A 12,152-nucleotide genomic window follows, 5' to 3' on the forward strand; every position below is an offset into this window, starting at 1 on the left:
TATTTATTATTGGCTTAAGAACGTTTTAAAGGGAACCTCGGACTTAAGGCCGAGTTATACTTCCGCGTCAGACCTACGCCGTCAAGGAAGAATCGAGTTACGACCCTACGCCGTAGCCTGACGCGCACCTCTCGATTTTTCTAACCTTCGCGTCGCATAGACGCGTTGACGTAGTGAAAACGGACTGTGATTGGTCCGCTCAGACTGTTGTTTCCGGGCGAAAACACCGCCATTGTAGAATAGAATCAAACATTATTTTCTACACGCAAAAATGCACCAAGCCGACGGGAGTATCATCGAAGAGCAAGTCTCGTCAAGAAATTATTATTGTGACTGCCAAATGGCAAGGTCGGCGATCGAAAAAATAAATAAATGGAAGAACCACCGAGACGTGGGTGGTCGGAATCGAGTGGCCACACGAAGCGGTGACACAGTCGGCCAAAAACTGCCAACTTTTTATCACTTTATGTCGTATTTTTGGTTGGTGCACTTCATCATTTACTGTGTACATATGTTTCAAGTATATGAAGAATAAAGCACAGATTTGGTGTCAAAAGAGTTGTTTTGATCTTTAATTTTCAATAACAGACAGTTCACACACACAATACATCATCACTGATTGAGAGTGCCTCGGTGCTTTTTATGATAACCTTAAAATCAAGCCTCCCAACGCAGTTTGGGAAGTTCCCTAGACGCCAGAAATCTGCTATGGCTTCCCACTGGCTGGTTGTAGGACACGGCAAACAAATCAGGCTGGAGGGCTTTGCAGACCTTGAACGCAGTGCTCGACGCCAGTTTGAAGCTAGCCGCCACAGCTAGCTCTCGCCACCTGAGTCTAAAACTCTCTGTGCGGCATCAAATGTCGGCCAGACCGCCTCGAAACCGTCTTCTGCGTCGCCTGCCCGTCAACATTTGTATGTTCAATATTTATTCAGTGTTGATGAGCAGAATATTTACTTTCAAGAGTTCCATCTTGCATTGTTTATTTTTTCTCCGACTAGCGGAAGTAGTCAACAATCATGCCCCAAAACCGTACAAACATAACGCCACATCCCTCTAGTGGCTTGGCGGTGAATTACAGAGCAACGCGTTCCCTCACCGCAGAACTATCGAATGTCGAATGACGCCGTAGTCGCTACGCCGTCACCGCAACGCGGGAGTATAACTCAGGCTTTAGGCTCTAATAAGCCACAGTTGTTCTGTTTTACTAAAATAATTATTTATTCAAATATTGCCATTGATTTAAAAATCTATAATATTTAGTACATGTTTGACCTATGGAGGGCGCCATGTATTATGCGCGCAATGGACGGTCGGGGTCATGGCGTAGTTTGTTACTCACTAGATCAGGGGTGTCCAAACTTTTTGCAAAGGGGGCCAGATATGGTGTGGTAAAAATGTGGGGGGCCGACATTGGCTGACGTCATTTACGCAGAACAATGTATTTAAGCAAATTTTAGCAAGCCATTCTGTGTGTCACATTTGCTTTATTATTCTTTTTTAAATCAATAATTTCAACAATCTCGCAACTAGCGTTCTCTTTCGACTCTCTGGCTCTTGTGAAATACTGCTGCTGTGAAATTAAACTAGCTTCAAAAGTTGCTTCAATTTCTCGCTGCGTATCTTCCCCATAATCTTGACGTACATGTCAGCGTATCTTGTTTGGTAATATCGGCTCACATTGAATTTTTTAAAAACAGCGACTCTCTCTTTGCAAATGAGGAAGACACAGTTGTTGCGTATTTTATTAAAGAAATAGTCCAATTTCCACCTATCCTTGAAGCGTCAGCCGTCTCAGTCAACTTTTTTTGTTGTTGTCGCCATTTAAGAAAATTGGACGTCAAGGATCACATGGGGTAATGTTGCTCAGCGTGCTGCTGCCTTTTAGTGGGTATATGAGGAGCAGCATTTAGTGTGTAAGCTACTTCATATGCTGGTAGCAGTACTGCTTACCAATCTATTAAGTCTGTGTGCGGGCCAGACGTTATTGATCATATGACAGAGGCTGGGGGCCGGATGAAATTTGACCACGGGCCGCATTTGGCCCCCGGGCCGCACTTTGGACATGTCTGCACTAGATGATCACTACCGGTCTTCTGCAATTCCTTCCATGTGGCGAGACGTCCAACACATGCGCACATCGGTTCAAAGTGGCGAGTACTTACTATTTGTGTTTTTATTTAGTCTTTTATTACCTTTTCATTGCTTCAAAATACTTTTTGCATGTGTCTCCCTCTCATACTTTAAATCATTGTGTTTTCTTGTGGTAGCTTTAAAGCAGATTGTTGATCTGATGACCACATTAGTCACGTAGCGTACTTAAATCACCCTTATTTGATAATACTCCGTTTAAGTATTTTCTTAAGGCACCTTTATTATGTTCTGTCTGTGTGCATCTAAACAAAACAAGCCTCTTATAGGACCCTTCGCCGGTGTAGCACATTTTGACAAAACACCGGGTTTTGTCATACTCTTGTCTTGTCTCATCCCGTCTTTCCTGTTCATTTTGCTTTTGCTGCTTGTTTTGTGAAATATTGACAGTGCTGTCATGCTCATTAATGTTCCTCTCGGGTTCAAATTGAAAGGGTTGAACAGATGAAATGTTTTTGTCGCTAGAGTCATACTCTGGAAAACCGGCAGCGTAACCATGTGAGGTCACCGCCCTGCAACATCAACAACAATGATGACCTGTTAGTTAAACAAATTTTACAAATTGTATAAAAACGAAAACATCAAGAGGGGTTTTCATATCAAATTATTTTAACTCATAATAATGTTTATCTTTTAATAACTATAAGTCATTCTATCTGTGGATCCCTTTGAAAGTTGCTGACTGTGTTAAATGATAACATTTTTTTGAGCATCCAAATATGAAGACAAACAAAAACTCGCGGATTGAGCAAACAAACCATTTTTGTGCACTAACATTTTTATTTCCTTCTATAGACTCCAGGAGCAGGAGCAAGCATTGAATCTATCCATCAAGGAAGCCACTGCCAAAGTAAGCTGCAGTTTTAGAGAGCGGAAATTAGTGAATATGTATGAATTTCAAATGAGTGGCATATCAACATTGAAAAGATGTGCTGCGCATCAGCTTCAGCTTGATAAATCAGCATACTAAATGTCAGCGTTTGTATTCTTGTGCTTATTTCTATTTGATGAGGCAGTGAACTCTCCACGGTTGTAGTGAAAGGGTCAGAATCAGCAAAAGATGTTGTTTTGAATGTATCCTGTTGAATAATGCAAGGTATCTGTGTGACATCTACTTTTTCCAAAAGCAAAAAAACAAGAAGTCAAACTTTTTAGTCACACTTAAGTAGAGTTGCCCGATGATAACTTTTTAACCAATATCCCGATATTGTCCAAGTCAGAAAATCTGATACCAATATCAAACATATACCGATATATGCGGTCTTGGACTTAACATACTATGGATAATTGTATTGTGATGCTCCACTGGATGCTTTAATAATGATACTGTAAATGTAACAACTTCATGGTTTTCTAATGAGCATTCTGTGAAAAATAGGAGAACAACTTCAACTGAAGTTATGCAAAAGGTGCATATATTGCACCACTATATTTATTGTTGAAATCAAAATAGTGCAAACATCGTTTTTTTGGATCAAGTGCAAGTGCAAAGTGCCAATAAGGCACTGCCATATCACATATGGCTCACACAGTGCTTCTGGCTCAAATTAACAACAAAAGCGCACAGCTTCAGTACAGTGAATAAGGTAAGTAATAAGTTTATAATTATTTTTCAATGGTTAATTGTTCATTAAATTTTTGCACCATGAATGCAAATTGTCTGCTCACATAACAAATCCCAAGCATCTTAGTTTGTAGACATCTGATGATGAATAAGCATAATTGCTGTGCTAAGCCGTGACCAGTCCTTGCACAAAGGCTTCTACATTCACTTTGAAGGCGACATGCATACTGGCCCAAAACCGATAATTAAAAAACGACGATATTATCCGATATCATTTTAAAATGCTGTTATCATCCGTTATTTTCAGCTACTCCATAATATCGGACAACGCTACTCTTAAGCTATCATTGTTGATACTTATTACGAGAAATCATGAACATGATTGGCATCACATCAAGAGTGTTTATTATTATAGATAAAATATTATGAACTGTAATTTGATGCCTTCATCAATTTGGTAGATCTTCACATTAATAATTTCCCACGAACCAGTTAGTGTATTAAGAAAGAGAGAAGAAGTAAAGCAAAATACTAAAGCAAAATGTTTTGCGGCATTATGGCAACCTGCTGCTACTTTTGAATGTTTATGGCTAACATGGGTTTTTAATCACACTTTTTTGTTTGGGGTGGCGTGGCTCAGTGGTAGTGCTGTCCTTTCCCAACCCAGAGGTGTTGGGTTTGGTTCTCCGCACTGATGAACTTGTCTCAGTATGCTTGAGCAAGATACTGAACCCCACTAGGTAGGTAGATGAGGATATAGTGTAAAGCGCTTTGAAGGCCTTAAAGATAGAAAGGCACTATGCAAGTGTAACTCCATTTATCATCCATCCATTTACCACTTTTTATGTCTAAAATGCTGTTAGTTTACATTAAAAAGACCGTCATAATCTTTTTACATCTATGTGCAATTATGTATTCCTTCAAAAAATGTTTTCTTATTTTAGTTAATTAAATATAATGTACATATACAGTAGATACGTACAAGGGTTAAATAAAATAATGGAAACGCCCAACATTTTGGCATCATAATCACTGAACATAATTGTTAAACAATGGCATGCGGAACATTCTAATAAAGTTGAGCATCTCTGATGCCGGCACAATCCCCAGACCTCAACATTATTGAGCATTTATGGTCAGTTTTAGAAATTCATTTAAGATGTCGATTCCACCGCCATTGTCTCTAAATGAGTTAAAGGGTGTTATAAGTGAAGAATGGCTTAAAATTACATGAATGAATCAATACCTCAGAGAACTGAGGCTTTAATCACTGCAAAAGGCGGACCTACACCATATTAAAATAGTTTTGTTGATTTTTTTAAGGTGTTTCCATTATTTTGTGTAACCCCTGTATATAATGCTACAATACAGTGCCTTGCAAAAGTATTCGGCCCCCTTGAATCTTGCAACCTTTCGCCACATTTCAGCCTTCAAACATAAAGATATGAAATTTAATTTTTTTGTCAAGAATCAACAACAAGTGGGACACAATCGTGAAGTGGAACAAAATTTATTGGATAATTTAAACTTTTTTAACAAATAAAAAACTGAAAAGTGAGGCGTGCAATATTATTCGGCCCCTTTACTTTCAGTGCAGCAAACTCACTCCAGAAGTTCAGTGAGGATCTCTGAATGATCCAATGTTGTCCTAAATGACCGATGATGATAAATAGAATCCACGTGTGTGTAATCAAGTCTCTGTATAAATGCACCTGCTCTGTGATAGTCTCAGGGTTCTGTTTAAAGTGCAGAGAGCATTATGAAAACCAAGGAACACACCAGGCAGGTCCGAGATACTGTTGTGGAGAAGTTTAAAGCCGGATTTGGATACAAAAAGATTTCCCAAGCTTTAAACATCTCAAGGAGCACAGTGCAAGCCATCATATTGAAATGGAAGGAGCATCAGACCACTGCAAATCTACCAAGACCCGGCCGTCCTTCCAAACTTTCTTCTCAAACAAGGAGAAAACTGATCAGAGATGCAGCCAAGAGGCCCATGATCCCTCTGGATGAACTGCAGAGATCTACAGCTGAGGTGGGAGAGTCTGTCCATAGGACAACAATCAGTCGTACACTGCACAAATCTGGCCTTTATGGAAGAGTGGCAAGAAGAAAGCCATTTCTCAAAGATATCCATAAAAAGTCTCGTTTAAAGTTTGCCACAAGCCACCTGGGAGACACACCAAACATGTGGAAGAAGGTGCTCTGGTCAGATGAAACCAAAATTGAACTTTTTGGCCACAATGCAAAACGATATGTTTGGCGTAAAAGCAACACAGCTCATCACCCTGAACACACCATCCCCACTGTCAAACATGGTGGTGGCAGCATCATGGTTTGGGCCTGCTTTTCTTCAGCAGGGACAGGGAAGATGGTTAAAATTGAGGGGAAGATGGATGCAGCCAAATACAGGAACATTCTGGAAGAAAACCTGTTGGTATCTGCACAAGACCTGAGACTGGGATGGAGATTTATCTTCCAACAGGACAATGATCCAAAACATAAAGCCAAATCTACAATGGAATGGTTAAAAAATAAACGTATCCAGGTGTTAGAATGGCCAAGTCAAAGTCCAGACCTGAATCCAATCGAGAATCTGTGGAAAGAGCTGAAGACTGCTGTTCACAAACACTCTCCATCCAACCTCACTGAGCTTGAGCTGTTTTGCAAGGAAGAATGGGCAAGAATGTCAGTCTCTCGATTTGCAAAACTGATAGAAACATACCCCAAGCGACTTGCAGCTGTAATTGGAGCAAAAGGTGGCGCTACAAAGTATTAACGCAAGGGGGCCGAATAATATTGCACGCCCCACTTTTCAGTTTTTTATTTGTTAAAAAAGTTTAAATTATCCAATAAATTTTGTTCCACTTCACGATTGTGTCCCACTTGTTGTTGATTCTTGACAAAAAATTAAAATTTTATATCTTTATGTTTGAAGCCTGAAATGTGGCGAAAGGTTGCAAGGTTCAAGGGGGCCGAATACTTTTGCAAGGCACTGTATAAATGCAAAACATTATGTAATGTGTATTATAGAGTAAACACAAATATATATACATACAGTGTATATTAGAGGTGTGCGAAATATCCGATTATTAGATTATTCGAGATTTAGCCGTGGAAGATTCGAGAACGATTCACAAACATCCAAATTCCGAATATTGAAATATGCCAAGTAAAGCGGAACTAAAGCACAGTCAGCGCGGACGGAGAGCAAAAATCATGCTCAACTCATGGCTCTGGCTCAACTCATGCTGCTTGATTAAAAAAAATAAACAATAATACCTGACTGTGGCCGACAGCCGCTACAAACTACGCCCACATAATGCTACGGTAGATATCACACGTTTAAAGAACTTGATGCGAAATGACAGACTTGGCGGCGTTAGCACATGTATAGAAAACTAGATGCGAAATGACAGACTCGCCGGCATTAGTAAACAGGCGCCATCTTAGAACACACCTCAACCACAACAATTTTTCCAATCTGGCTTCCGCTCACAGCACAGCTCCGAAACAGCCCTTCTCAAAGTAACCAATGATATTCTCCTCTCCTCGGACTCTGGACAAATCACCATCCTCATCCTCCTGGACCTCACTGTTGCTTTCAAGACAATCAACCATACCATCCTGCTCTCCCAATTAGAATCTCTAAACATCACTGGCACTGCACTTTCCTGGTTCAGCTCCTACCTCACTGACCGACAACAATTCATTTGCATCAATAACAGCACATCCCCTGCTGTTCCCCTACCACAAGGTGTCCCCCAAGGTTCAGTTCTTGGTCCCCTCCTCTTCATTCTTTACATCCTACCCCATGGTCAGATCATCCGTAAATTTGGACTGCAATTTCACTACTACGCTGATGACATCCAAATGTACATCTCCATTAAAACCATCTCGCACAGCACTGAATCCATCCAGTGAAATTAAATCCTGGATGCAAGCAAACTATCTTCAACTTAACAGTAACAAATTGGACATAATCATCATTGACCCTGCAGCTTACATCAAAGACAGTCAGTTTTCCCTCACCATCAACAACTGCACCCTGTCTCTCTCAACACCATTCCAGCAACTTAGGTATCATTTGCGACAACAAACTAAGATTAGACCAGCACATCAACCACATCACCAGAACTGCCTTCTTCCACCTCAAGAACGTGGCACGTGTTCGCCCCTCCCTCACCTTCTCAGCTGCTGAAACCCTCATCCATGCGTTCATCGCCTCCAGACTTGACTACTGTAACAGCATTCTTTTCGGTTCTCCATCCAAACTACTCAATAAACTGCAATACAGTGGTACCTCTACATACGAATTTAATTCGTTCCAGGACCTTGTTTGTAAGTCGAAATGGTCGTATGTCGAGCAGGATTTTCCCATAGGAATACATTATAATTCCATTAATTCGTTCCAAAGCCTAAAAACATACACTAAATTCTTAATAAATACTGCTGGCACTGTTACAAATGGCAATTAAACATAGAAAAACAAATAAGTTATAAATAAATAAGTCAGAAAAATATAATAATAAGAAGAATTAATAATTATTCCTGTAAATAATGTAACGAATTGGATTCTAATATGGCGGACACTTTTTACTGTCCCTGAACGCACCGCGAAGCTGACGTCATAGTGAGATAGGTCGGTGCGGTAGAGATAATACTTTCGTTTTCTTGAGAGCAGTCAACTGCTTAAGACAATGGGCGTTTTGTGTTGGATAAGTTCTTAAATAAATGATAAAAACGTGACGAAGCTGGCGATTTCCTTGGCAATGTTACCACAATAATAATTGTCACCTTAACTTATAAATAGTGGCGAACGGTGGTCGGAAGAGGACCATGGAGCTGTATTATTGAGCCAGTTCAGGGACGCGCACCCCAAGCTCATATTTTTCTATAACTTGCATCTTCATTTCAAAGGTAAGCATTACTTTTTTCCTTGTTTCTCCAACTGTATCAACTTTTTTTGAAAACTGTGTTGATTTCTCACACAAGAAAATCCATCGTGCGTTCGTTTGCAGTGCTGTCATGTCGTCGTATTTCGAGCAACACGTCGGATGTAGAAACAAATGGCGGCTCAAATTTTACGTCGGATGTCGAAAAGATCGTGTGTCGAAGTGATCGTATGTAGAGGTACCACTGTATATCCAAAACTCTGCTGCATGCCTTCTCACCCGTATCCACTAAAGGAATCACATAAATCAATAATCGATTTATAATCTAATCGTAGCCTCTGAATCGTAATCGAATCGTTAGGTGCCCCAATATTCCCACCTCTAGTGTATACCATGTATCAAACATGAATATCAAAGTAAATTATTTGATTTGCCAAAGTAATAAATTACTATCACTACTTGCTATTACTACAATTAAAGAAACATGGTCATAAGTCACTCATTTGCTAATGAAGTGTACAAATTTGAGGGGTAAGTGAATGTATTTCCTTAATGAATATATAATGTTTGTACTCTGATATCACTGTATGAGAAGAACCTTTTGCTTTCCAAACTAGTGAGCTGACATTTAACAGAAGTAGCATCTCTCCCTTTCCTGGTTATTTATTGATGAGAAATGGTCACTGCAAATCAGATATTGCATGAAAATACCGCAGTAGTGACGAAAACTGTTCCTTTGTTACTGGCAGAGTTTATATATATCCCCATTGTTAACCTGTTTTATTACTGTTTAGTGGCACGTCATCGATCACGTCATGAATACATAGTCAAGACTTCTTTATGGTTATTGCGCAGGTCTCATGCTGTAGCAGTTTTGAGAGTGACCTTGCATGCCACACACAACGTGGGGAGTGCTATTAAGACCATTATATTTAAACTCTTCTTTACAAACATGCCATGGTTGGTGATCCTCCATTTTTAACAGTTTGCAAGTCTTTGACCATTGCTATACTTTATTGACTTCAAATATATATGGCGGAAAACACTCAGGTGACTTGAAGTTCCGCTCTAAGACCCCCAATTTTGCCAACTTTCAAAATTGTCCGATATGCATGTGTGATACATCATTGGAAAGCTTAAAATCTCAATTTTTGGGGGGAAGAAAAATTTTAAACAGGAGGGCATTTAATTTTTTTTTTTTTTTTTTCTAAATTAAACAGCGAAACCCTATCTGAAGGGGAGAGCATGAAAGAGCAGAATTAACGACACCATGACTTTCACGAGATATTATCGGTTACTTACCTTGTTTCGATCCCAAAAGTCCATGTAGCATGTATCACTGAGTGTCAAGACACAGCTGTGAATGGCAGCAGCTGGATTTTTGGGGGATTTTATGGGTGAAACATGGTAATATAACAAGGGTCGCGATGCAGAAATCGCAGACATCAAGGAGTGGTCGAAATGTTCTTTTTCATGTATTAAACCTTTTAAACGTTTTTTATCAATTTTTCTTTGGATCGATTATTTATCATCTAACATATCGGAGAAAATGCGACAGTAAAAAAAAAAAAAAAATACAATTACATAAGTGATAGTTATGAGGTAGATATCCGTGACTTTTTTACAGACGGCATTTTTTTCAGTGTGACCTAATTTGTTTAAAAGTTTAAAATATGCGAGTGAATCATTTTTTAAAGTCGTTTTTTTTTTTTTTTTTTAACGAAATATTTGACATCAATTAATGATTCTAAGCTAAAAATGACAGACTTTTTGAATAATAAATATAACTAATTACCTTCGTTTTATGACTGGGTTGAAACAAAAGCGGTTGCGTGACGTCTGTAAATGGAGGTTTCCAGGGTAAAACGGACAAATTAAAAATAGTTCAGGGGCTAAATGCGCCATGAATCTGCTATGGCAGCATATAGACATATTGTTCTATCAAACCCAACAGTTGTTTTGGCTTAAAATGCAGCAGATTCTTTTAAAGAGGATTGCAAGAGCAGAAACTGCTTTTTCAGTCTTGTCTGTGTTTTCCGCCATATATATTTTTCTTTTTCTCGTAACACTTGATTTTAAAGAATCAAAAAGCAAAGCTGTTCATTAAAAGTACCCTTCACTTTCAAACGTGTCTGTTTTGAAATAAAATTACCAGTGAAGTGAATTCCCTTTATGTCGAAAGCGGTTCCAATTCATGTAAAGCTTTAAATAGAATTATGCAAGCCTGACAGATTTCATATTTCTGTGTGAAGAAGACTCCCCCGGAGAAGCTCTGCCTCCAAAAAACCAACCTATTTGACAACCTTTTCAAAGTGAAGCACAAAACTGTGTCAGGTTCAAGAGGGAAACATGAAGGCGAATGCTGCTCTATGTCCCTTTGAGCCATGAATATAGTTCCTCAAAAGATGAGAGATGCGTCATGGGGATTGTATCTGGCTGCCTACTCTACGCTGTATAAAAACACAAGTTTAAAGGGCTGATGCAGGCCAGACAGGTTTTATCAGTAGCCATCAGCTTGCAAGAGCTGATGTTCAGTGCCTCTTTCCTCTTTGACATTATTACAGCATCTTTTATGGAGATTTCACATTTGCACGAATCCACATGAAAGGCATCAAAGTCTTTGTCATCCTAAAGGTTAGAGACATGTAAAACATCAGTCTATGCTGTATATTCAAAGACGAGGGAGCGGTGAAGAACAGAAACAAATCCCTGCCTTGTAAGAATTAGTTGGAAAAGAAAATGGAAACAGAGCTGGAAATGAATCGTGCATCCTCTGGGATTCCTGTGCCTTTTAGAGACTAACCCCCCTCTCTTCCTACTTTTTTCTTTCTGTAGGTGGTCATGAGTCAGAAGCTGGGCAGCAGCCTCAGGAGGAAAGTCAGTGAGACTGAAACTCAGCTCTTAGCTCTGCAAGAAGCCAAACTGGCTGCCATCTCAGGTGACTACACCCTTCCTTTAATGTAATGTCATTTTAGTTTACAAGAGAACATTCACAAGTTATTATTTTTAATTTGAATGGTTACCTGTTACTTTGCAGTCAGTAAAGGTTTTATGATGGCAGATGACAGTATGATCCTGGAACCAATTCATATTTGCAGTTTTCCCATGGGAAAAATGAATTCTTAAAGATGATCAGTGTCTTGTAATATGCTTTATTTAAGGAAAACTAAACTCAAAATATGTTTTTGTGACATTAGTATGTTTACATGGAGACTTATTCGGATTAAAGGCCTACCGTAATTTCTGAACTATTGGGCGCCCCTGCTTACAAGCCTCACCCAGTACATTTTTAAAGGAAAAAAACATTTTGTATAGACATAAGCCTGTCCTGCCTATAGGCCGCGTGTGCCCACTTAGTAACAAGAGACATTGATAAAGAAATACAGTTTTTTCAAAATTTTAATAACACACCTTAACTTTGCGTTCCAAACAGCGCTGGCAAACACGGCAGTTATATAGCAGCGGCACGGAAGCGACATAGCATCAGCATGGCGGGACAGCACTAACTGGGCTAGTTATTAAAAACATAAAAGTCTTTGTTA

At 39.3% G+C, this 12,152-nt stretch overlaps 1 protein-coding gene across 2 annotated transcripts in view; it reads left to right on the forward strand.

Moving 5' to 3' along the window:
- Positions 1–12,152, forward strand: part of disc1 (DISC1 scaffold protein) — a 107,148-nt gene that overhangs the window by 19,878 nt on the left and 75,118 nt on the right. For both annotated transcript variants that reach the window (XM_057848306.1, XM_057848305.1), the window contains 2 exons: positions 2,947–3,001; positions 11,446–11,548. In XM_057848306.1, coding sequence (XP_057704289.1) covers positions 2,947–3,001; positions 11,446–11,548 — 158 coding nt within the window. The remainder of the gene's footprint in view (positions 1–2,946; positions 3,002–11,445; positions 11,549–12,152) is intronic.

The sequence above is a fragment of the Corythoichthys intestinalis genome, chromosome 10 (genome assembly GCF_030265065.1).
Source record: "Corythoichthys intestinalis isolate RoL2023-P3 chromosome 10, ASM3026506v1, whole genome shotgun sequence".
In the NCBI taxonomy this organism is placed as follows: Eukaryota; Metazoa; Chordata; class Actinopteri; order Syngnathiformes; family Syngnathidae; genus Corythoichthys; species Corythoichthys intestinalis.